This window comes from Ornithodoros turicata, chromosome 5 (assembly GCF_037126465.1).
Source record: "Ornithodoros turicata isolate Travis chromosome 5, ASM3712646v1, whole genome shotgun sequence".
Taxonomy (NCBI): Eukaryota; Metazoa; Arthropoda; class Arachnida; order Ixodida; family Argasidae; genus Ornithodoros; species Ornithodoros turicata.
The window spans coordinates 80,598,204-80,625,322 of record NC_088205.1 but is presented as its reverse complement, the minus strand read 5'-3'; the positions used below and the strand labels follow the sequence as shown (position 1 = coordinate 80,625,322).

Sequence of the window (27,119 nt, the reverse complement as noted above, 5' to 3'; positions counted from 1 at the left end):
AGACATCGGAAACATACACGCCGGGATTAGCTGCACCTGCCATTAACCAGGACCACTTCGAAAGCCTTTGTGTCATTCCAAAGGGATTGACCACCTGTTTTCCCTGCGGACCCAGACGGAGAAGGTCATCCGTATGCGGAACCCGCCGTCGCCAACATTTCGAGGGGATCTACTACCTGTTCTCCCAAGGAAGCAGACGGAAGAAAACCCCAGGCAAGGTTAGAAGCCACGGACAAAGGCTGTGACGTAGAGCTAATCTCCGGTCAGCACCTTTATAAGCCAGGACCTCAGAGGCCACGTTGTCTGTTATCTTCGAAAGCTAGCATGTCAGAATAAACGCTGTTACGTTTTCCCAAGACCAGACCCCTGTCTCTACCTCCTACACGCTACCTGGGACCTTGCGTCGCAACAACGCCTATACGGGCGTCCGTGTTGTGTACATATACTGTATATGTAAATGTGTATATAAATCTGTAATAAGCGCGTGTATGTGTTTTGTATGTTGCTTTCAAATGTATTTGTGAAGTTCACTTATCATATATGTTGGTGTCTCATACCGGAATTTGCAACAAGAGCTGCATGGTTGCATTCACTGCAGGCCTGTTGGAACTGGGGGGGGGGGGGGGGGAGAGCAGAATGATTAAAGAGATTGAGTTCTAGTCGGGCAAGCTAGGCTAGCTATAATCTCCTGACCAGAGGCTGTCATCAAGAAGACGATGGCGATGACAGTGATGATGATGACCCCTCCTCAAAATATTTGTGGGTTTATCGTTTATACATTACGTACGCAGACCTTCTACGTCTCCATTTTTTGGCTCTTTGGGGTATACTGTTTATTCAAAACTATTGACTTTCAATTAAGTGAGCGCGTCGCATCACGCGTATCCCTAACGACTTCTGCATATTTTACTGCGTAAAAAACGCGTCGTTGACTTACTCCCACAAAAGAGCAACTCTACCCTTTCCCAGCCCCATTGAAGACAGTCTACAAGGACCACAACAACATGTGTCGACAAACCCACTTTCCGAGCATCACCATCGACTTCACCACCCACAACGTGTGCACCATCTCTTCCCTTCTCCCCCTGGGGCCCACACGACTTCCTCCAAACCAACCCTTCCTCTACGAAGCAATCTCCTCCCCCGACGTGCTCCAAGCAGTCCACCTTCTCCTTGCTGGTAGTCGGTAGTCCGTCGAAGAAGCAAGCCTGCGAGCGAACCGGCCGGTTTCTCCAGCAGGCAACGGCCTTTACGACCGGTCGTGCGAGGGGATCCACAGCATTGTTCCTCCTCACCGACGCCGACGCCACTCCCGCCGGCCGGTAGGGTCTGTCTTTTGTTGTTCTTCCATGAGGCTGGTGAACGGCGGGTTCAGTCCAACACTGGATATATGTCTTCGAGGAACGGCCGTGTGATCGTGCGATCATCTTCAAAGAGCAAGGATTAATGTGCGTGTGTGTTTGCTTTCCGTGTGGATGTGTTAAGTGCGGCCACGTGTTCACGCCAGGAATGTGTTATTGTGTTCCTTGGATCCTGACTCGATGAGAGGACTGCGGAATGTGAGCCACCTGCCGTGCCCTGGATGTACGGCTCGATTGAGGATTACGGCCTTCTTATAGCGTGATATGTGATCGTCTATTAGAGGTTTTGCGTCATCGTCGCTTTTTTTTGGGGGGGACTATAATTTTTGGAGGAATGTAAGACTGATGCCGGTGACATCTCCCGTTGGGGCTGAGATGGCAACGGCTGCGACGTTTCGGATATCTGTCGCGAGGATAAAGAAGAGGACACCAGCATGAATGTGCTCAACAGGATACTTGGAGGGAAACCCAAGTAAGTTGTCCCATGTGTTGTGTTTGCAGCGACTCAGAGAGTACACGTTTTCATGCCTCGAGCCTTTCTTGCGGCAAGAATATTGGACTAGGTACTCTAATCAGTCGCGTTGGACTTTTCGGCTCATTCAGCGGTAATGTCCCGATGTCAACGAAGGTAGTCGCGAAGAAAAAATAAAAAAAGGAGTCGAAATGTGAAGTAGGGAGGTCAGTGCGGTAAACTCTGAAGAGAGAGAGTCTCGCCTGGGTAATTATTTTGTCATCATCATCAAACGTATTGTAAATTTGTCTCAACTCTGACTTTGTTCTCGTGTTTAATTATATAGTCGTGGAGTTTGTTTGTTTGTTTGGAGGGGAAACAAAAAGCGGAGAGGAGGAGCCGTGGAGTTCTCGAGTACACTCATATAGACAGATGTGACAAGGAGTAATGTCACTTCTTTATGAATTTAATTCGTGTATTTGTGTCACTATTCGCCCAAGTTGCGACGCACGAGCTGGTACCATTTTGACATTTAAATGACGCAAAAAGTTACTTTTATAATTATCGACACTCTGACTCAACTTATCGGGCAAGATAGAAATATATGACACTGCATATCCACAGCAGGTTGTTTCGGAGAACACCAAGGTGGTAAGACAGTTTTCCCAAGTACTCGGTGGAAAAAAAAGTACTTAAGAAAAAAACGTGACCCGTAAAAGTAGACAAACGTCGGATACGTACGTATAATACGCACGGGGGGTTATAGATGTATATATACTCTGGAAGGAGTGCACTGCAGGGGCATTGCGAGCAGTGCACGGGTAGATGGAGAGGGGGAAGTGGTCTACCTTGAGCGAGGATGTCGCTCTCACTCGTCGCTCTGTTGGGGGGCGTCGACGTCCAAGGCACGAGAAGACGTCCATAATACAAAACGAAGGACTCCGAGAGCTTTGACACGCTTGCGTTTAATTTCACGTCCAAACGTTTCCGTCCGGAAAAGGAGTGACTTTTCTATTGCGCAAGAAGCGCCGGGACAATCGTCCTGCCGGAAGGTATCGTTGTAAATGCGGTGGTTAACCGGGAAAAGTGGGGCGTACGCCTCCCCGTGGAAATAACAGTTTGTACGGGTCACAAGTACGGTGACGTTGGTGTTTATGTAAGTTTTATGGTCTCTTTCGCCGGAAAACAAAAATAGGTAAACCGTAAAGGTTCCGATGTTGGTTGATGGGGGTTATGAAATTTAAAAATTACAAAATTATTTTCACTAAATTAAAACTAGTCGCGAGAGGGTAGGTATTGAAAACTTCGGGTGGGGTTAATTGTGCGCCACAAAAGTGTCGACACTATTCTGAAACGCACGATGCAGTGTTACACTTAAGTGCAAACTGAAGTGTATAACACTTGACTTAGGTGTGCACACTCGAGCTCACCTCGTTGCGACTTATTCCTCAACAATACCGCAAAGCAATACAGAACTCGTTTTGTCCAAGATACGAAATATAAAACTGGATGGTGGAGCTCGGCGGCGTTCCCTAAATTGATTCCTTTGAAACGTTCTGGAACCTATGCTGAGAGTGGTAAGCATGAAAGAACTGATGTTCTGAGGCTGGAACAACATAGAAAGGGACAAATACATACAAAGCCTCAATTTGCCTAAGAAATTAACGATGAAAGATGAAAGTGACTGAAAAGGTTAGCCAGCTGTAGGACTCGAACCCACATCTTCTGGATTGCCGGTCCAGGGCTCTCTACCACTCACATCTTTCATTGAGAGTGGTAAATTTGTTGTCACCCATATTTCAATTGTCGACGTTCTTGGACACCTTGAGGCTTGTGTTGTGTGTGCTTCAGCCCTAGAAGAGTTTGTTTCCATCATTGTTACCGAGTAGGTATTTTATGGAAGGGAACATAATAGATATTGCTCCCCTGCTCAGAGTCCATTGTCCCAGATCAGCGACTGTAAATGGAAATTGTACGCGGGACCATTCGCCGTGCCGCAAGTTTGAAATATTATGCTGGGGGGAAGACTTTCGAGTATTCCATTGCGCGCGTGGCGTCATGAACTACATGAATCAAAGTAATACCACAACCCCTTCACACGAATCATTGCAGCTCCCATTCAAAAGAGAACATTCTTTTTTCCCACATATACTAGTAATTCGCTCAAAAGAGAAAGTATGCATCATTGAACGGAACTCACTGTCCGCTACTTCTTGGATTTAGTAGGAGAAAAATAAATACAATAGCGACCGTGGTCCGGTCTTGTAATCGGATGGGGAGGACCTTAATATTCCCAGTTGCGAAATCCCCGATCTTGAAATTCACGATGAAAGATGTTTGGCTTTGTTTGTATCTGTCCCTTCTATGTTGTTCCAGCCTCAGAACATCAGTTTCTCTCTCGAAATTCACGTTCTCGAAACAAGGAAAATCGAGGAGAATGCGCGATTGCTTCGTAAGGTGATACGCCTTGTTTAAGAACACGACATCACTATTTAACCACTCAAATTCAGGGGATTTCGACGGCTGTCCAAGTCGTTTTAGCGAACAAGGGCCACATTTTGAGCGACCGTTAGGCTTAGCAGGGCGGACACGACGGAACAGCACGTTGGTTGGTTGGTTGGTTGGTTGTTACGTAGGTGCAAGTTCGGTGTTTATATTTGTACGTCCAGGTTAGTCTAAGTTCGCGGTTGGCAGTTTCCCGCGCGCGACTGTGCATTTTATAGTCAGATAACATTTATTTACAGTAGTTTATTTTGCATGGGAGATTTCGATCACTTTATTTCGAGGTACACCAATTGGAAGAATGAAAAAAAAAAAGCATCTCCATTATACCCGCGAACACAATCCCCTCTTTAAATTCCGACTTTCGCTCGTCCCATTTCGCAATCCTTAACCCCTGCGAAGAGAATCCAATTGAAAACTCGTTCTCACCGGAGAACATTTAATCGGAATGCTTCATCTAAAATTCTCTCTGTCCCCCCCCCCCCCCCCCCCCTGGGAGCGAGCACGACGACAGTAACACCTCGTATTGATTCCTACTGTTGCCAGCACAAAGCGGTTCGCTCCAAGATTGCTATACTTTCCACGCGAGAGCCTGTTTTTACGATGTGCCTCAGGGCCCACGGTGGTTTACGGCTTCTGCTGCTGTGTGTGGGCTGGGCGAAGCCCGTACCTGTTTGCTTCCTTGGCCCCTGGGGCTCCGTCGCTGTGGTTCCGTTCTGCTTCAGGGCTTTTCCTGGGCTTGAAAATGAACGTCGTGCTACTTTGGGAATGGATTTCCTGAATGACACGGTCAAGGTCATGCGCTCATCGAGCCTGGCCTTCAGGGTGACTTAGGGCGACGTTGTCGCTTCGTGTTTTGGAAGACGTTTCGCGTGGTTTTGAAATTGCGGTGCAAGAAACACGCTTCGAGGAGAGAAAGAACACACCACCGGATGAGCATTGTGTTGCTGCAGATGCCGGGAGGAAATGATTGAAAGCGTCTTAGAGTATGGAGTTTTTATGATGCTTCGTGATGTTTAGAGGCTTGTCCGAGGTGTCAGAGCTCGAAAATGAAATTGCTTAATTTGCTCTTCCCGTCCTTGGAAGAAAAAAGCTGGGACAGGAAATCCTGTGAACACCGCCACGGGTTCTTCTCTCTTATGTTTAGGTATTCATTTTCGTATCTCACGTGTTCTCTACACACAATCTTTCACCTCCAACTATCGCAGATAACGCTAAAAAAAAATATATTGCTGCATAAGGTTTCTGTGCAACGCGTCCTTCCTGCTGTCCTCTCTCCATCTGTCTACATCTGTACGCCACTCATAGCCACAGTTGCTTCGCGGCGCAAACACGGAATTAAAAAAAAAACGTTAAGAGATGGATCCGTTCCATTAGTTATCCCACTGTAAGATTTGTCCAGTGCTTTAGAACCGCCGTCCAGCGCTGGTTCGCATCTAATCACAAAAAAAAAAAAAAACCGCGCTAATCACAAAAATGTTATCCAACACATTGCGTCCGCTACGGGCGTAATCTGAAACGTGTGAAGTGCGATCTATAGTAAGCCTACAGAGTGCAAATAGTTATTCTCCGTCTTTTATATTTTTGTACACGACGTGTTCTGCTGCAGCACCAGTAGAACATGTTCAACGTGCCATTGACTGGAATAATATGGACGCAACCGTCTTCCCCTTTAATGAATATTCTTTCATAACTTTACCGACGATGATACTGGAATGTCCTCCGGGAAATCATCGTCGCGAAGCGATCTGCGGGGGATAATGAATTTATTCTGGCCCCCATTAGAAGGCGGCCGTTTCTTCGTGGTCTAATAATACTGTAACGCTTCTAATGGCTGATAGGCACTGGAATCGAATTAACGCTCGTTGGGGCACGTCTGTGGTTTCATTGCCTTGAGTTCGCGAATGCGGAACGGTGGCCACAATCTCCATCTTCGTTTTCTTTTTTTCTTCTTTTCATATTCCGTATCTTGTTTTTAAACAATGATTATCGTGGCATCGTAGGTAATTCTCTCGCTGCTTTCCGAGGTAAAAGGTATTTTTTTTTATAAAGAACAAAAATGATGGGAAAAAATAAAGAACATTTGGAGATTTAACCATACCTTGGAGAACGTATCAGACTGTAAAATATCGCATAAAGATTGACCGTTTCGTAGCACCGTTAACTTATATTTAGTTCTTGTAATACGATACAATATAATGTTGTCTGTATTGTATGTTTAACGTTGTATTGATTTATATTTTATTGTGTAGCTGTCCTACAATTTTGGAGCATGACATGCACTTTTGCATAAACATGCATTCCAGAGGTACTGATTTCAGAGTAGTAATGGTTACCTATGTACAGCACCTTATTTGCCATAAACCGAACAACGGCGATTTTTGTCACACATCCTTTTGTATTTTCTGTAGTTCGCTGTACTGTAGCCTGCTACGATAGAACGAATCGGCATCGTAATATCGCTAGCGAAAACTCGAATCTGACGTATCGTGATCCTCACAGAGATAACACAGATCGAATCTGACATATCGTGATCTTCGCAGAGACAACACAGACTGCAATGCTTTCCACCATTCGGCCAAGCTTTTACGAGGCGGACCCCGACTGCAACGGTTTTGTGTGCGAAAGTTATGAAATATTTTTCTAAACGTTCTAAAAGTGTTGCACGAAAGTGCATTTTCCCCGAGTGAATCTCTGGCTGTTATTTCGGGGATCGTTTATTTGTTCGGCTGCAAACCGTCAAGTCATCTTATAAGAGACAGAAATAACAGCTGCGAAGAGAGGGAGAGACTGAGCTCTGTCCGGCTTCGAAACGCGTGATCGTCAAAACAGAGGAGAGTCTCGCCTCAAACTTGTGTAAACTAAGAGAGGCTCTGATTTTAGCAGCGACGGGTTACAAGAAATATATGTGTGCTTCTCCAGCGCTGGTTTTTGGCATGGCAGAATAAGTGTAGCGAGAAAAATGGGGAATGTTGTTTATCATGAGTCTAGTTCATTTATAGGTGGTACAGAGGGCGCTCGGAGTTTATTTCGTCTTGGAGGAGACACCGGAGTGAAGGACTGTTTCTATGTTGCGCATGTTTGGATGTTGTCAGTGTCAGTGGTGATGATGTAGATATTGAGAAAGTTTATCTTGCCAGATGGCTTCCTCTGAGGGTGACGCGGACGCCTGAAATAGTACAGAAGTTTGGGGACACTTGGGCTGTGGCAGGAAAACATTCAAATATAGTCAGTTTTGCCTTTCTTGGGCTAGTTGACTGTAACTTCTGAAACTGTTTTGTTGCGTGTGCACCACGTACGTTTGGTGTGCCCGTCATTCCTCAGCATATCCAGAACGGGACGCTTCTGGGACGTCTCCAGCTTTGACGAGTCTTCGAGACCACGCATGTGCTTCGACACTTGGTGCGAAATATATAATGTCGACGTGTCCGCATCGGGACGTCCATCGGATATCATTGGGACCCTACAAGAATTTTTATTGCACCAACATTTCCTCAAAAAAAAGAAAATAAAAAAAGATGTTGCCTCTCTTTTGAACGTCTCCGCAATGTTGAAACAAAGCCGTGAGAAGTTGACCGAAACCCTCTCTCCCATTGTCGCCTTCGCATACAAGTCACGAAAAGCGTCCCTTTTCTGACCGCCGCCATATTGCGTGCCTGTTTATAGGAAGCCACTTGCATGGTCGTCGGAGTGAATGTGCACACTTGACCGTGCTTCCTGGCGCGTCAGTTTTTGGGAAGGCGACTCCATTGTTGTCCAGCTGATCGCGTCACGACCTGCAGGCGTAGGAGGGAGGGAGACCGTTGCCCTCGCATGAGAAAAGAGGAGCGAGCCAAATACGGCTCCGTATACTTTTCAAGGCCTATAGGCTGTTGTGTGTGTGTGTGAGTGTGTGTGTGTGTGGGGGGGGGGGGGGGGGTTCGAAAGGTGAGCTTCGCCGTATAACACGGCCAGGTTTTGTCTCTCCCTCTCTCTATCTCTCTCTCTCTCTCCTGATTTGGAGGGAAAAGCGGGTCGTTTTTTTTTTGTCTCGCGCACTGTAACAGAAACGGAGTATGACATAATAATGACTGTCTATGTACTAGCTCTGGGGTTCTCTACCTTTTTTGCTCCCTGCACCACTTTTGCCATTCATGGAGTCGCTATCCTCCCCTTCCTCGTATTTAGTCCAAAGTAATACAGACAAAAAAATTGAAAGTATTTTATTACTTACTTCGGAGTTTTTTTGAAATCACTGTTTCTTGCGCGCGACCTTTCCGCTGGATAGCCATTCCAGTACCATACCTGGGTAAATTACTTCTAAAATGTAATTAAATTACGTTACTCGTTACTCCAGTTGGAATTTAATTAAATTACATTACTCATTACTGCAATTGAAAAGTAACTACATTACAATTACTACGAAAAAGTAATGACATTACAAAGTCATTACTGCGAGTTTAATCGTGGCGATATTGAGGATGCGGAAATTCATTGTCAGACAACACTGTTGCAGAAACAATACATATTTTATTCTGTGCCGATTGAGTGCGACACTGTTCATAGCGGGCGTTGAATTCTTTTAACTGGTCAGTCGGCAACTCTCTTTCTGCCAAGTGCCAACACAGGACACACACTCGATCTTTTTTAAAAAGTAATGAGTAATTTCATTCAAATTACTGCCCAAAATTTAATTAAATTACATTACAAATTATGTATTGTCAAAGGTAATGCAGTACATTACAAATTACCAGAAAAAGTAATTCACTACTGTAATTTCATTACAGTAATGACATTACTACCCAGGTATGTCCAGTATCCGTGCGTACCTTGGAGCCGTCGTGGCATGCCGTCGAGGCGTTCCGAGGCGATGGCGACGTCCTGTGAATTATATATAGGGCCTGACTTTTTAGGGTTAAACCCGTATCCGCCCGATATTTACCCCCCGAACGAAATCTGTAAAATTCGGGTTTAACCCGAATCTACCCGAAAACATCCGGGTTGCGTGGCACACTCATAAGCGTGCATTAAAATAAAGTTCGATAACATTGCTAAACATTAGTTCCACGTTAAGACAAATTTTTATTAAACAAAAAAAAATCACCCGAATACACCCGAATTCCTGACGACAGAATATGCCATAACGGGATTTAACCCGAATACACCCGAATTTTCGAATGAAAAATATCACCCGATATTTACCCCCCGAATTTGGCCAAAAATAAAACCCGAAAAAGTCAGGCCCTATATACCACGCAGAGTGCGCGCAAGGGCCGATGGGAGTCGAATGTTACATGTTGCCATTCCCCCATGACACCATCAAGTTCCCTCCAAGTGGAGAAACCCCGGGTCCAGCTGGTATTCGAGGCACAATATTGCTGGCTATAGTGTGCTTTGCAGAAGACGACAAACACCACTCAAGACACCGCTGATCGGCTGGACGTATTCCGTCGTAAGAACAGTAAGGCTGTATCGATTATAAGTTCGCGTAATAAAGAAGCAGCAGGAATAATGTGTAGGCGAAAGTGGTGCACTTCTGTAAACCTTTCCGGCAGCAGCACTTGGTCGTACAAGGTCGCTTGGTGGCTAGACCGCTCATTGCCATTCCTGCTCCCTTCCAGTAAGTAGGCCAATTGTCGGATCGTGACCCTCTTCAGGAATGTTAAAGCTCGTCAACATTACGTACCACGCATGCACGCTACCTAGGACGAACGACCATTCGTTGCTACTCGACGCTATAGAGTCCATTTATTTTCACGTCATTCGAAATGTGGGGACTTTCCGACTGGGATACAAATTATGCTTGGATGCGCTGCCGTTACGTCGTTGGTTAAATAGAACGCGATACTGTCACGCATGCTGGTTATTTTCTTTTTAACGCACGGCGTGACAACGTAATTCGGCTGTGTATTACGACACATACTTGTGCGCATGCGTCGTATTTACGATCACATGGCAGAGAGCCGAGTGGATGTGCCATCTTTTCGGTGGCTCCAACGGCATGCCATGGGCAAGGAGGTGATTGGTTCGAAGCATACCTGGGTAAATTACTTCTGAAATGTAATGAAATTACATTACAATTACTACGAGAAAGTAATGACATTATAAAGTCATTACTGCGTGTTTAATCGTAACGATATTGAGGATGTGGAAATTCATTGTCAGACAACACTACGTTGTAAAAACAGGATATATTTTATTCTGTGCCGATTGCGTGCACCGTTCATAGTGGGCGTTGGAATTCTTTGAACTCACCAGCCCGGAACTCTCTTTCTGCCAAGTGCCAACACAGAACACACACTCGAAACCTTTTGTAAAGAAAAAGTAACGAGTAATGTCATTAAAATAACTGCCAAGATGTAATTAAATTTGTGTATGTAATTAATGTAAAATTTATTACTGTAATTTTATTACAGTAATGACATTACTACCCGCAGGTATGGTTCGAATTCTACCACCAACTGCGCTGTCGGACGGTTTATCTGCGTTGTCCGGAAACCTTTTCATGTGGGCACAGTTTCCCACGAAGTCGACCCAAGACGCTATACTAGTCCCCCTGTCTCCTACTCTTTCCTGTTATCCCCCTCTCCATCTGTCCACGCCCGTGCTCCGCTAAGCGGCACAGTTGCGCAATACAGAACGAAAAAGAAAAAAATACTGATGAACAGATACAGTCGAACACCTACTTACTTTCGTTTTAAACCATAGATCGCTAGAGCAGATGGCTCTTTGTCCGATTACCTGATTGGTAGATCCGATTTGCATTGTACGAACTTCTTCTACCACTCATTCTTGGCGGAATAGGGTGTTTGAGCCAATTAACCCCGCGATCAACCCCCGCTTGCGAGATCGTGGGTGCTACAGACCTTTTACACCTTGCGGGGGTGTACTACAGTATTCGTCTCCACCCTCCTATACGAGCTCATCTTTAAAATTACCTCCGGTGCGTTATACCTTTCACAACCCTCGTTGTCGGGTCACGACCTCCGCGAAGACGGTTTCTCGAACCGCGTCGTGTAGGATGTCAAAACATCCATGTATGTATCGTGAGATCGCTGCTTCGGGGCACAATGTGACCCTGGACGTTAACGTTTTTCTCGACATATTGGGCCAAGAGGGCTGTCGCCAACGTATAGGTGTTTGCGGGGACGATGCCTTCAGTTCTTGTCCAGCCCCCAACAACACCAGATATCCTCTGATTGTACGAATAATGTCCTAACGGATTCGTACGTCCTCTGGATATTCTGAAGATATCCAAAGGACGTACGAATTCGTTAGGAACGCATTATTCGTACACCCGGAGGATATTCGGTGTCGTTGGGGGCGTGTGTATGCATCGTGTGTGTCAATATTCGATTACCTGTTTGATTTCCATCGAAGGTGACAACGTTTAAAAAGTGATCGATATGTTCTCCTGTTGGGATTGGATCACAAAAGTAGGAGGTTATGCTGCTTTTCATTTTACATTCATTTTCATTACGTTTTCATTTTTTACCAGCTCCCGTGGCTCAGTGGTTAGCGTGCTGGCCATGTCACGTCGAGACTGGGAGGTACCCAGGTTCGAATCCCGGTGCCGGCTGTGCTGTCTGGGGTTTTTCCTGGGTTTTCCTCGGACGCTCTCAGACATATGTCGGCACACTTCCCTTAGAAGTCGGCCCAGGTCGCACATTCCCCCAGGGCGTCAGTCGTGACGTTGCCCACATACGTGAGGCCGACAACGGCAAGCCCTTTCACCACCACCACCATCATTTTACATACAAAGAAGAAGAAGATGATGATAAGGACAATGATGATAGTGATAGGAACAAGAATAACAAATATATTAAAAAAAAAAAAACAAGGGCGCGTGAGTCACAGACTGGCTACCCCGGAGTACACCTCCACTAGATCAATTAGATGTGCACTCAGACACAGATGCAGGAGTGCTGAGGACCATATAGATGTCGAAAAAGGAAGGATTATAGAACAAAAGCTGGGATGAAGAAAAATGGGGAACAGCAAATATTTTGTAAAGAGGCGATGCCGATAATGATATGACCACCACCACTGCTGCAATATGCGTGGTGTCTGCCGCTCATGTGTGGCGAATGATATGCCTTCAACAGATCAAACCTTCCTCCTACAAACAAGTTTTCTTTTTCTTTTTCTTTTTTTCGTATAAAAGGCCGACGCAAATTTACTGGGGCCAGAAAAAGCTCGCGTACCACCCAGTAAAGTACGGATAACTTCCCACATCCTCATGGAACACTCTCCGAGACTCAACGGGTCACTTCCATCCACCAACGAACGAGTCTGCATCTCGAACTGTAACGGAATCAACGCCGAGAGTATATATGAGACCTACTTCTCTCTTCCATTTCCTTTATTATGCGAGAACCAAACACACACACAGAGGACCGAGAGAAAAATCACCTGCACGCGATGATGAGACCATGCAGCGTTCCGGTAGGGTGCCGTTGAGCCCTGGTGAATCTTGTGCTAAGCAGCTCTGACCTAGCTACTTTTCCGCTTGTGCAGCGAACCGCGACCAACCGTGGGTTGCCAGATCCGACAGTAAGGAAGTGAACGCGGCATTATTATAACGCCTCGGAAATCAGTCAGAGATATATCCTCTGTTTGCTGCGGGGTATAGTTGACGGTATTGTTCCGAAGTCTGTTCAATTCGGTTTCTACAAAGTTCCGCAATATTTTTGGTTCCACTAAGGTAGAGACGGCAACTTCATCGGGTTGAACCAGCAAGTCTCTCTCTCTCTCTCTTTTTTTTTTTTTTCTTCGTGATAATATAACCGCAAGTAGATTTTAAATGGGCAATATATTCTCGGGGATATTTGCCGTTTCTCCAAACGGAATTTCTCAGTTGACAACCACTGCGTGTGTGACGTCACGAATATGGCGCACATGCTGTGTTTTCATTGGTTCTTCGTAGAAAACCATGCATTCCACTTGGTCGTCGTCGCCATGCCGCTCGCGTCACCGGCGTGTTGAAATTGTTGCGTTGCGCGTCATCTTTCGGTTGAAATGTTGTCTTTTCGTGTGTCGGTTTGCATAATCGCTTCGCCTTGCTCAGATGAATTATACTGACGTTCTTCAAAAATAAGTGCACCGCAGCGCAGACAGTTCTGCAAAGAGCATGGATCGCTGGATTTATCATTAAAGAGCTCCGTATACTAACGCTGGCGGCTTAGAGATGAGGAAATTTATGAAATAATAATATTAATAATAAAAGTGAGAGTGAGAGACTGTGTGAGAATGAGGGAAATAAAACGGGAGTTCGTCAGACTGTGTACGGGATTTCGAAACTATTAAACGTCGTCTTCTCCGTCAGTTTTCAGAGCTAGGGATTCATGACCACCTGCCGGGAACGTCAGCAATTCTGCGGATATGACACAAGTTGCGTACAGAAACGACGTCCCTCACGAGCATGTTAAAGAACAGTGGACAACATGAATCCACCGTTCTGTCGCTCACGGTCATAGTTGTCTCGCGGCGAAAAGGCGATGACGTGACGTCACATTTTTCAACGTATATAGAAAGAATACCTTCAGTGTCGCGTTGCCCGCATAATCCTTGACTATATTCCGATTTATCTTTGACATATCAGATATGCAGGAGCTGAAGGCTACAATATGCTAAAACTTAATTGGAATACCCCAAAGCGGCTTAGCAGCTCAATCGCCCCGTGTACCGAGATAAGGGCTTTGGAAGTCGTGTACTCGGATTAACTGTACTGCTTATTAATATGTCGGGTGACTCGAAGGCTTTCCGGTCCTCTGTGTTGGTTCAAATGGGACGGGATGGATGTTGTGGGAAAAGTTACCTACCAGGCATGTATCGTGTCATGACAATCGTGACAAGAAAACGAATCAGCAGGGTGGAAGCGGCTGAATTTACGAGGAGTATACCATTCCGTTTCCAATCCGTTTCAAAGTGTATAGATCTGTATAGTTTCCCTTTCTTTTCTGAATAACGCGTTCTGGAGTAGCCAGTCCCGAGTGGCTCGAGACTAACATCTCCATTTTTTTTTCTTTTACAAATCAAATCAATCAATCAATCGATATTCGACCGAATATTTTCGTACGCCTTTCTGTTTTGTGATTGTTCGTGGGGGTTTTGTGGGTCGTAAACGTCGACCGTGAAAGTTTTACCGTCGTTACCAAGACGATCGCGTCACAGGGGATAAATAGATTGGTAGGTTGCGGGATCGAATCCCACTGCCCCAGTTTTCCGGCAGACATTCCAAACGTATGTCGTGACGCGTACTAGCAATCTTCTCTCTCACTCCTTCCTGCTGCCCCCTGTCAATTTTTCCACGTCTGTGCACCGCTTACTGCCACAGTTGCTACGTGGTGCTAACACACGCACACACACATAGACACACAAAGGAAGAACCCGACGCACGTAACTGCACGTAAGACGTACTTTGCCCGCAGCTGCTGAACCCGCCCCCCAGATGCCGCACATGCGCTGACCACGCACCTTCCTTGAAATATGTGTATCCGTCCTCCATACTTCTCACGGTTTCTATCTTCAGACAAATACTACACCGTATGTATCTAAATTTCTTCCCGTCAGTGCAACGGACCATTACTTCGTGGCACAGAACGTCCAGTAGCAGTACGGTACACGTCCTCGATTCTTTACGAGTCGGGTTCCTTTCCCTGTGGACTTTGGACGTCGGCCGGAAACACTTTTTTTGCTTTCTTGGATCCTCCATAAGGCGCCAGCCACGATGGCGTGAATTCCATCCAGACCTCCTCGCCACCTCTGTGGAGCGCTCTGTGATTTGTGGGCCATCAGGCAGCCCAACGTCTCGCCTACCGTCTGTTTGCTACCGGTGGCCAAAACGGCGGCATCAAAGGCTTCCACGGTGTACAGAAGCTCGATTTGATGCCGACCGCTTTTATGGGCGGTGAAATCAATGAGAAACAGATGACATGTCTTGCAGTAGACGCGCGGCGCCTTCGTGATCGAGATGTTGCCGTGGAATACGTACATACAAGTGTACAATACAATACGAGTGTACGCCATAAAAAGATTGCTGGTTACAATGTACAATGTTCCAACGCTGGTGCGAAGTGGTAGTAAAAGGCAAGGTGCTGGTTGTGCACAATGAGTTCCAGGCGTCCTCAAGGGTCGTAAAAGCGGTGACGCTTTCACACGCAGTTTCCTTCTGGAAGGGTGTTTTACAACCCTTAAAACGCTTCCACGTTAGATGCGCCCGGTGTAAAGGCATCGCGAAAAATAACCTCGGAAATGTCACGCTCCACATCTAACCTAAACAAATACTTCAAACAGACCCTCCAACATTCGCTTTCGACAACGAGCTACATAAATGGGAAGACGGGAGTACGCCCCTTTTCCCTTCTTCACAGAATATCCTGACCAGGGTAATATATTATATAGTAAGAGAGGTAACGAGTGTCCCTAATAACCGAAGGAGGCTGACGTATCGTTTCGCAGAACGATTAAAACAGTGCGCACGTAACCATTAACCTCTCGTGCGTTTACCGGGCAAAGTCTGGCGACCTCAAGACATCACCCCACTCCACATCAGTCTGTTGGCCTGTGTCCAGGAGACAAGGGAACATACGCCCAGTACGCCCCACCACGTCGTGATTCCATTTGTCATGCATCCATTCTGAAGGCATTCCTAACCGATGAGCAATCGTACGGGTACATTACTGACTTTACTTTGCCCTCCAGGGCAGAGAAAAAGAAACGCAAGAGCAGTCGATCCGTATCTCTGCGTCGTCCGATGGCTTTGGTGGGCGTCTCGATAAGCGCGGAACGTGGCCGGCACGGTACGAGAATACTAAGAGCGTAAAGCTTTAAAGACACCTACGATGGGGTAATGAATCGAAACCGTTCCAAGCTATTAACCCCCCCTTGTTGACGGGATGACCGTGACGTACCACCCATTGAATGTGCAGACATCCAGATTACACCCACGCGCACCACATGTATATGACCCTGCAGTGTGAGTTATGGGAACGGGGTTTGGCCACACTTGGCCGGGAATGTTGGAGATTTTTTGCGGGACGCTTGACTTGGACATATGGCCCAGGTAATGGAAAGAACAAACGAGGCGCACCCAATATGGTACAAGGTCTTCATCAGTCATAATGCGAGGTCTTACGTCGCGAAACAACCGTATGGTCACTGTAGCCACAGGGGTCGGTTCTGTCATTGATTTCGCGCAGTTGAGGGTTCTCTTAGCAGTTCATTTTCGGTTCAGTTCTTCTCTGTCCTCCCCACTCCTTCCTGCTGCTCCGTCTGTCACGTCCGTACGTGGTTCATATATCAACAGTTGCTTCGGGGCGCCAACGGGGAATTAAAAAACAAGTTCAATTAATCTCTATTTGTACTATGGTGGTCATTTGCGTCCTCGCAGTGTTCCTTCCACTTAGAGATCGGGAGACGGACACCTTACGAGCTGGTGTTTTTCTTGTGAACGGTCGTATAGTCTTCAGTCTGCTATATACCAACTGATTCGTCGAGGCCGGCAAACGCACAAAAACCTCGGGTGCTTACAGCGGACACGCCTGCTGTCCAAGAACACACAGTCCTGGCTATAAGGGCGTCCTACGAGACCATGCTGCTAATTAAGCGTGTAATAATAGGCAACTAATAAGCAGTTAACGGGCCTTCCCTTCACCTCTTTCCCTCTCCCCCGAACACCGTGCCGCTTGTCTACCCAGTGTTGCCGCCACCACTTCCTTGCGCAGCACACCATTTCCTGGATTGCTTGAATTTCACGATGCTCTTGTCCAGTCCAGGCAGCTCCAAGCACATTGTTTGCGAATTTATCGTGCCTATTTTTTTAGTCCGATTACGTCTCGCGCATGAACGCATTGTTCCATGTCCGGCAACAGTGTAAACACTTCCCAGTCACGCAAGACGGAGTTGCGTGGATGCACCCTGAAGGTCCTTACGGAGTTCCATGCGTGACGGATCGTACAAGCGGCTGGGCGACAAAAGTATGCCTCGCAGGCGGCTGATAACCCTGACCTGACTGGCCGATTAATAACCATCCACGTAACCTGAACGAATCACACTGTGATGAACGCGAAATAAGGCATGGAGGAGAAAAATGCGTTATTTCTTCAGCGTAACTTTCATGTCCGAAGAAATTCTTCTTCTCTCTCTCTCTCTCTTTTTTTTGTTCTCCTTCGTCTTTTTCTTTTTCTTTTCTCATACCAGCTTCGTCGTTATTTTTCTTAATCCGTCTCTTCCTTTATTCATTTATGTATCCTCGTGCGTGGTGAGGGAATCGAAAATAAAGTCGCCGGTGGACCATGTCTGCTATTAATTGGAGACTAATGTGTAGGCCGCAGCCGATGCATTGAGAATGGGGCGCATTAATGATTTTCGTTTTCCTATATTTGTTGTTTTGTTTTTCTTTATCGCCCTGGCGTTACTCTCGGATATACGTGCATCGACCCAAAGCGTCGTTGTGTGTACCGCTTCGCCACTGATGAGGTAAACTAAATGACTAAAGTTGTCGTGCCTTTGAACCCTTGCCAGATGCCCTATTGTAATTGTAGTATGCGAGCAAGACCTTTCTGTACGGGCAGCAGGACTCGAACTGAGACCTAGCATGTTCCTTGCAGTTGACGTTTTAAATAAGTACCTATATCGTCCTCGTCCAGCACTCTAGCCATATCGTCTCCTAATCAATATGGGATGATACGCTACCACAAAGGGAGAGGGGGCATACGCCCCCACGCCTATATACGCCCCCACGCACGGGGGCATACGCAACGTCACGACTATCGCTGGGGGGGGGGTTGTGCGTCCTGGGTCGACTTCACGGGGAACTGTGCCGACATTTGCCTTAAAGCGTCTGAGGAAGACCAAGTGAAAACGCCCATTCAGCACAGCGTGCGCCCGGGTTCGAACCCGGGTACCTCCCAGTCACGGCCTGGAAAGCCATCACAAGGCCACGCGAGCTGCCCGTACAACCTACCGTTGCTGGCTAGCTAGAGCGCGATATCCTAGGACAACTTTGGTTAGCCAATAGTGTGTCAACAAAGGGACCTCTCTCTTTTCACAGTCCACCTGTCCCAGATATTTCCTGATTCTCTCAACACTTTCTTCTTCCTTGCGGACGCGCCTTTGATTGTTTGCCTCCTTCTTTACAGACCCGCAACTACACGAAAAAAAAAATATCGCCTTTTAACGTTCTAAATCCCAAGTATATCAGCGTGTCCAATCGCGCGTTCTCAATTCTGAGCTTCTTTAAAATATTCGCGTAGGCTTTTGGGTGTTGGCCCTGCTTCCAACGGCCATAAAAATTGCACATAAACAGAGACTAACCCACAAACGACATTTAAAGCGACCGACCCCCGCAGTAGACGCGACGCTAAGCAGGTTATCACCTTTCGAACGCAGGAAAAAGTAGTTCTGACGTGAGTGCTTTTAGGGAGGTCCTCTATAGGCCCGGGTCTCTTGAGCAATCTGGTCGTCTGGGCGCCTCCACTCGTCTATCTGCGTCGATCCAGATATGATCGAGACAAGGCCCGTGGAGAAAACATGCTGGCGAAATCCTTCGAGCCGACGGGCGGCGGTAAGGGTTCGTTCACCCTGGTCAAACGCGGTGAGCGCTCAAGGAGGCCCAATCCGGTTTCGGCCGAGGCTAGAGGTCCTTGCATGTCAGAAGCCACTGGTTGCCGTTCGATGTCAAGCCGACGGCCAAGTACGGAATACTGTAAAAGTACGGTACAATGAAAAGAAAGCTGGTGAGATTTCCCAGGCTGTTACATACATCTAGTCTATAGAAAAAGGGTTGTTGACGAAGAGCGGTATATGCTAATAGGCGTCGCCTGTACAACGGGAGCAAAGCCTGCGGAAACCAATGTCGCTTGCAGGACTTTGAACACAGGTCTCGACTCACTGCATCATATGAACCACGGCTTTGCTGTTAAGAAGGGTTCAATGAACTGCAGTGCCATGATGGTTGCGCATAAAACCTGGAACGCAACACACGCACACAGAGGCAACAATGCCGTGCTCAACACAGACAACAAAACCGGAGCTCGTGTCGTCTCGGTTTTGTTTTCTCTGTGTGTGTTTGTGTCGCTTCGGGTTTTATGCGTAGTCACGTACCAACTGGCCCATGCTGCTTTTTTAGTCAATGCCACGATGATACCGTGGATTTCCGCTGCAGTGTAGGATGGAGGATGACACAGACGGACACAGACCTCTGCTGAGAGCTCAGGAACCACATCGGGGCCCTAGGAAAGAGTGGTGCTTGCAATCACGCATTGCTCCTTTCAGTACACGCAAACTGAAGTCGCTGTCCACAGGCCCATCGTCGTTTGCAGGAGCGGCCGCTAGGTCCACGATGTAACGATCCCACTACTCCATAAGGCGTTATAAACATACGGTTTGTCCCGGACTGATTCAGTTTGGTCGAACCCGGCCTCCTGAATGGGAAGACGCCTCGTGACACACTTTACAGTGCTGTCAGCAGAGTCGGTGTGTTGAACCCTTTTAGCGTTCCTGACCTTTTAGAACGTAGCCAAAGTCAGCAACGTTGAGGAGCCATGACTACTACATGAGTTACTATCGCTGCCCACGGCCTAACATCACCAGCACGAGGCGCTGGTGACCAACCAACCCGCTGACTGCATCCAACGTCGAATCCGCCATCACCATCCGGCTTAACACCTCTTCCACCACTTATTGACTCCTTCATCCATAAGCATCGCTTCGCGGTCTGCATTTAGCGTGGTTCCAGAGAGACATGGGGGGGGGGGGGGGGGGCTTCGTCGGCTGCCCTTTGTTTGGGCTGGCGCGCCGTCCGGCAGCGGTCAAAGGAGAAAGACTTCAAAAGACGCCGCACGCGTTAATCCATAGATTTAGCGTCTCTCTTCAGCGTCCTAACGCTGGCGACTTCATCGGTATTTGCCGTGCTTCGTGCCTTGTGGGGAAAATAAATAAATAAAAAATATGCAGCGCCGTCTCGACTCCTACGTTCAAACGTGACGAGGAACTGCGCGAGGTTTTCCGTGAAAAAAGCCGAAGACTGCGAGAGCTGGACGTATCGAAGGGTGAATATGATTTCAAAGGGTGGGTGGCGCTGTGTGGTCATGGTGCACCTGTGTGAAAAAAAAAAAAGAAAAGAAAGAAAGGCAGATAAGCGTATGGACACACGAGGGATCCCTGGGTGTGCGTGGTGTTACAGTGGGTGTGTTGAAGTACGGGATGATTTTCCTTACGTGGTGCAGGTGTGGGTTTGTAGGGGTTGTAAAAAAAAAAAAAAAAAGGAACCTAGCATAATTCGTGGTTTTACGTCAAGAGGCAATTCTATGATCGTGAGCGACGCCACAGTGGTCGGTCTGCAGCTGATTTTATGATTATTATTATTATTATTATTTTTTTGCCCACCTGGTTCCATCCGCTGGTGCTTGCTTGGCAAAGACACCGGCAGTAGTGGGCTACGAACGACAATGTCGTGCGTACCCCTTCCCAGCGCCGCATTTTTGGAAGCTAGCGGTGGCGCTTCCCATCGTCCCAGTTACTGCTTCCTCAACTTCTACAATACTTTGTACTTCAGCTTACCTTAGTATTTCTGTACAAGCGGTGGACGTTCCACAGATGTTTCATTTTGAGGTTGATTATCATCATCATTCTACGCGTTTTCATAGGAGCTATCGCTGTCGTCTGCTACGGTTGTCGTACATACGCTTCTGCGCGTTCAGAATTCAAATTTCCAACGTCCAATCGTGGCGTGCCGATGAGTAGTGCCCCTGGCGGATCGTGCGGACAGGCTCCTCATAGGGGTTGCTGATTGTGACATGGTCGTTATAATCTAGTAGGTCGTGGTCTTCACGTATGCTGCCAACCGTGTGGAATATCCTGCTACGCAGCCACAAGATATTCCGTAGCAGACGACACGAAAACACGCTGACGGTGTCGTCTGCGACGTGTCGTCTGCTAAGAGCGTCCAGCACGCCACTCCCGATATTCTCACCGTGTGAATGCTCAACGTAACACGGGACGGAACTTTGGCTCTGTAAGCACAGTTTTCTCTTTTTCTTCCAGTAGAATATTCCGCGAAGATGTCGCTCGTGTGAATACACGGACAGGGTCAGTCTATACTGTATTCCCTTAAACTGCAGGAAAGTTTATATTCGCCAATCAGGTCGCTGCCTTAATATTAGATTGCTGGAACATGCTTCCTCAACCCAAACGCACCCCTTCAGGGCAGCTTTCCCTGCATGCTAGGGATTGAGCACTCCTGTGTCCCCTTATTTCAGCAAACCACAGTAATCGCCAAAAGTGCTGATCAAACAGTGCGTGAAATTGTTGAAGCCTTTCATATTGTGTCACAGTGCAACCAATGTATAAGCGCCCCCTCCTTATCTTTGACCCACGCTTGAGCATGAGTACCGGCTCTGAGGTACATAATTGATTCCACTCCTGTTTGCCTCGTGCTCGCCACATGTTCATCTGCTGTGCTCCTGAGCAGCTTTTATTTCCCTGTACCTTCCGTTTTCTTTTCTTTTGCTTTATTTTTTTTCAATAAACGTTAGTTGTGAGTCTGCAGTCGTTTTCTGTCTTCCATGATCTACCTAGGTCCCGTCTCTTGCTGCAATTTGTCATTATGCGTGCATGTTCTTTCGTATCTCTTTTGTCTTTCTTTATCCGAAACGCACACGTTTATTTATAAAGAAACACGTGTCGCGTGTACGAGGAGAGCGAGAATGAGAGAAAAGGAGAGCGTGTTCCTTTGTTTCTCCTTACTTAGACCTGCACCACAGAATAGCTCGCACCCCCCTTGTCTGCAAAAGAAATCCACACAACGTTGTGCATATAGGCACTGCACGAAAGCATGCATTCATAGAGCACTCGCACGTGCAGCGATGATTCAACAACTGGGGCAACACACGATCCGCGCACAAACTGCAAAGTGGGCGCGCGAGCTATGTTCCAAGAAAAGAAGCATATCGCACGGTCTCACCTTACGTTTATTTATTTAAGCCTTACTCAACTATATAACGTATACTGACGGGTTATTGACCGCACTCTGTTCCGTTCGCGCGTCGTCCGTACAATATCTGCATATCCTCACAGTCTCGCGCCGTCTCGGAACGTGCCGTCTCACGTTCCGAACTCATATTTACGGAACCAGCCTTCAATCTCTTCTTTTCTTTTTTCTTTTTTTTCTTTTAAATAAGAGTATAGATAGACGATTTTAAAAAGATGCGCGCGCCATCAAGCGCGTGGCGCAAGGCAGCATGGGAACTTTGAGGGACACTGCTCCGTCGTCTGCTTCGGATGTGGTTTATATCGGCTGACGCTGATGCTGCGCACACCGGGAATGTTGTTGTTGTTCTTCTTCTACCTCCGCCTCTGGACGTATCGTAATGCTTGAAGGCGCTCTAAGTTCCCATGAGCCCTTGCGTACCACAGGTGGCGTTTGCTTTTCTAAAATGGTCTATTCCTGTTTGTGTTGCAGAAACAGCGGCAGTAACGACAGTCCTAAGGAGACCCTCTGGCAGAAGGCGTCCTCGCTCCGTCAGTCTCTGAGAGGGCGTCCGCGTTCCAGGAGGCCGGCGTCCCTCTATCTGGGTGACGGGGGTTCTCCGCCGGGCAAGAGTCGTCTGCGAAGAGAATGGGGCTCACACCGCGACCTCTCCAGGGAGAAAAGGCACGCTGCGAAGTCGTGGCACAGCAACACGTGAGTTACAAAAAGGCGCCTGCCTCAATGTGATTCCTGTCGGAAAGTTACAGATACAAACAAAGCCTCAAAATGCCTAAGAAATCAACGATGAAAGATGAAAGTCACTGAAAAGGTTAGCCAGCTGTAGGGATCGAACCCACATCTTCTGGATTTACCGGTCCAGGGCTCTGACGCACTGAGGGCTCTGAGGAGTCCAGACGCACCCCGAAAGGCGCTGGAGAGGCGTGTTAGCTTAGCTCAATTGGTAGAGCCCTGGACCGGTCATCCAGAAGATGTGGGTTCGATCCCTACAGCTGGCTAACCTTTTCAGTGACTTTCATCTTTCATCATTTGTCGGAAAGTTCTTCGGCTGTATAGCCCTATAAGTGGTAGCTTTTGCACATTTCTTTAAAATGAAAACGGGAAATAGTTCATTTGAAACGTTCATTCGTTTCATTGAAATAATGCAACAAAATGATTAATCAAATATAAGTAACTATTACGATTGAATGCTCGATCGGTCGTATAGTGGCGGCGGGTATATAGGACTGCTTGCACGCTCAGGCCGGCAACGCCACGACTGGCGCAAGGGGGTGGGGGGGGGACTGTGCGTCCTGGGCCGACTTCACGGGGCATTAATAATAAAAGACCGAGGAGGTACACGAATCAGTGAGTATCACACAATCATCCGGAGAAACGTAGTTTCTGGTACGCGCCGCACGATTTCGTCCAAGAAGAACAAAACATAAATAATGTCCCGCAACTGATTGTTGACGAGTTTTCTTGTTGATAACCCGCGTGTTAGAGTTGATTATTCGTGTATTACATTACTCACGTAATACGACGGAGTATGGCTCTTACGGATGATAATAACCCCATAAAGTCTTACTTCTTAGTAATATATACCAGCATTGATGCCCGCATCCCTGCTACTTGCTGCAATTTATTCGAAGGTGCATCGCAACACTGGTAGACATAGAAACTACACCAAGTAGGAAACGAGCGGTACGCCACACGAATCGCAGCCCTATATATAGTGACTCGTCAACGCGTCGTCTGCTTCGTACGCTGTTATAGTGCCGTCTGCAACGTTTTCCTCTGTGGCACTCGTCTGCAAACCGAGCAGCGGAAGTCAACATCCTTTGGGTGTCGATTTTAATGCGGCGAAGAACAATTGCTGAAATATTCTTTGTGAACGGGATGTGACAGAAGGCAGCTCTTTTACACAACGTACCGTCTGCCTCCTGGTGACACGGATACGTCCCTGCACAAAATCACGAGTATACCGAACGAACGGCATGAAAACAGCCATATCAATCAGCCAAAAACAGCCTCAAAACAGGTCAAAACAGCCTTGACCTCGCCCTTTTTCTCTTTTAATAAACATATCCCCCCCGCTTGACTTCGCTGATAAGTCTGATGCATGACCACGTGCTTACTTACCAGACGCGATAACGAGACATCGATCTAATCCTGCAAGGCTACCACATTCAGTTGCCACCGTGTTCTAAAGTCGCAGCTTACTTTCCATCAAGTCAGATGTCGTCTGCCCTCTGTAACGCAGCGCTGATGACGACGGCGGGTTCCAGAGCAGACTGCAAGCTCCCGGAGAGGACAGTCCCGCGCCGAAGGCGTGGCCCTCGACATCCACCCTTCAGGACGACCAGCCGCGGACGTCGACGGGAAGATCCCTACGAAAGCTAACGAAGGACTCCGGCTACGAGACTAGCGTTCAGGGCGAACCAGACTATGTTAACCGGGACTGCTGGACTGAGGGCGAGCGGGACTCGACTTCTGCGGCTGCTGTCCCCGAGCTACAGCCCTCGTGAGTTTGATTTTTGTTTGTTTCGGCGTCGAAGGAATTTTATAGCGGGCGGGACATTAGAAAATGCTGTCCCCTTTGCCATGCCCAATGACCTGAACCACATGTTGACCACGATGTTGACCCTCGCACGACTAGGGCTTTGGCTCGTATCAGCATAAACCACGACCTACTCTATACTAAAGACCTGGACAGCTGGCGATCCCCTATGGGAGAGACGGGTCACGGGTTAGTTACGTTAGTGACTGCTGCAAGCGCCACATAGCATTATTGGGGAGAGGGAATCACCCTTGCCACCGCCTTTAGTCTGCTACGCAGGGATACACAGGCTGTTGCTAAGCACGCGCTATTATCTCTCTTATACTGCTTCGTCGTTGTCAACACAGCCTACCATACATCGCCGCGGTTTCGACAAGTCACGTGGTAACGAATAGTGCGAGCTAGCGCCAAATCCCATAGCCAAGCGGCGATTGCCAGAACTACTACCCCGGTGCTGGGAGCATTGCGGGTGTCCAAGTCTTTAGTATAGTAGTAGGTCATGCATAAACCAGGGTTGGCTACCGGAAACGGTGAAACGGGATTACCGAAATTCTACAGGAAACGAAAAATGGAAACGGAAACAAAATTGTTTTTTTTTGTTTCCGCTACCAGAAACCGAAACGGAAACGAAATTCAAAAGTGGCAATCTTTGACGAAAACCAAATTCGCAGGATGTTTCCCTCAGTGTTTTTGCGTTAATATGAAAATTATATATATATATCCGCACTATTCTTCCAGTCATCATTCATTCATTCATTCATTCATTCATTCGTTTATTTTCGGGACTTTCTTTCCTGTTGAGCCCACTGCGCAGCAAGATGGACGCGAAAGTTTGGATGACGCGTTATTTTTGCGCACAAGCGGAGACTTTTGAAACATTAAGACACGTATTTCCGCAACCTAGAGAGGCATCTACTCGCGGTGTATAAGATTCGTGACGAACTTTGCATTAAAGTATTTAGTGTTTGTGTTTGGTGTGGCTGGTCCTTTTGCATTCATTATGTAACTAGAATATATCTGACACGAAAAAGCAAAAACCAGAGTGTACGAGTTCCGGATGAGAAACGGAAACCAGTACCGAAATTGCCTCGGGAACGGAAACGACATTCCTAAAAGGAAACGGAAACAGAAACCGCTACCGAAAATCGTCCAGAAACGGAACCGGAAACAATAATATTTTCGGTAACCAACCCTGGCATACACTCCGTATATAAGGACATTTATTCTTGCGCTACTCCTTCACAGTTTCGAACCTAACATGCTCTTTGTCTGTTTATAGTAGATGCGTGTTTTTACGGTTCATGTTCAAAACCTCGGTAATTCCTCGACAGCTCAACAAAACGATCTCCGTATATAGCGGAGAGCATATGTTTAATCTTTCTAGCCGAAGGGAACAAATTTCGAACGTCAAAAATTTGACACGACTTCTGACGAAAGTGTCGACGCCTTTCCTGTCAGTAGTATTTTTACCACGCGAAAAGAAAAAAAAAATGTTATCTAGTTATCTGGTGCGTTATCTTGTGAAACCTTTTTTTGGTGTACGTGCATGTAGGTAGCTATCTCATCGGTGGTAGACGCCGAACCAACCAACCAATCACAACGCCGCAACGCCAGCTATGTTCATGCCTGTACTGCAATAATTGCAGTACATATCCTAGCATATCGCTTTCTTTGTCTCGTCCGTCTGGCAATATTACTTTCACAGCCCTGTATATCCCTCCGTTGCCATTGGCTCCTAGCAAATGAGATCGCTTTCCCACACCAACGTCCCGGGTCACCAAGGTACCCGGGTTCGAATCCCGGTGCCGGCTGTGCTGTCTGGGGTTTTTCCTGGGTTTTCCTCAGACGCTTTCAGACATATGTCGGCACAGTTCCCCTAGAAGTCGGCCCAGGACGCATATTTCCCCAGGGCGTCAGTCGTGACGTTGCCCACATACGTGAGGCCGACAACGGCAAGCCCTTTCACCACCACCACCACCACCACCACCACCACACCAACGTCTTCTACTACTTTTCCTGGCCATGAGAGATCACCTTAAAAACCCACGCGCGCCCTCATAAAAAAAAAAAACAAAAAAAAACCGTAGGCGTACTTATATTATCTGTCGCAAAGAATGTGACGTTATTTGCATCGACACTTTCCCAGGCCTGCGGACAGGTTGGGGAAAACAGATGGTCAAGCGACGTCTGCGGCCTCAACGCGTTGAAGGATGTTCGGAACTTCTGTATATAGTGGGCGCAATTTTAGCGTACCCAGTAAACGGGGGCGTTCCGCGTGCGCAAAGGAAGGCAATGCGC

The 27,119-nt window shown here is 47.3% G+C and overlaps 1 protein-coding gene across 2 annotated transcripts in view; it reads left to right on the top strand.

Moving 5' to 3' along the window:
• Positions 1-1,204: 1,204 nt before the first annotated feature.
• Positions 1,205-27,119, top strand: part of LOC135394955 (protein Shroom3-like) — a 170,135-nt gene continuing 144,220 nt past the window's right edge. For both annotated transcript variants that reach the window (XM_064626060.1, XM_064626059.1), the window contains exons 1-3: positions 1,205-1,833; positions 22,757-22,978; positions 24,525-24,785. In XM_064626060.1, coding sequence (XP_064482130.1) covers positions 1,796-1,833; positions 22,757-22,978; positions 24,525-24,785 — 521 coding nt within the window. In that variant the 5' untranslated portion in view covers positions 1,205-1,795. The remainder of the gene's footprint in view (positions 1,834-22,756; positions 22,979-24,524; positions 24,786-27,119) is intronic.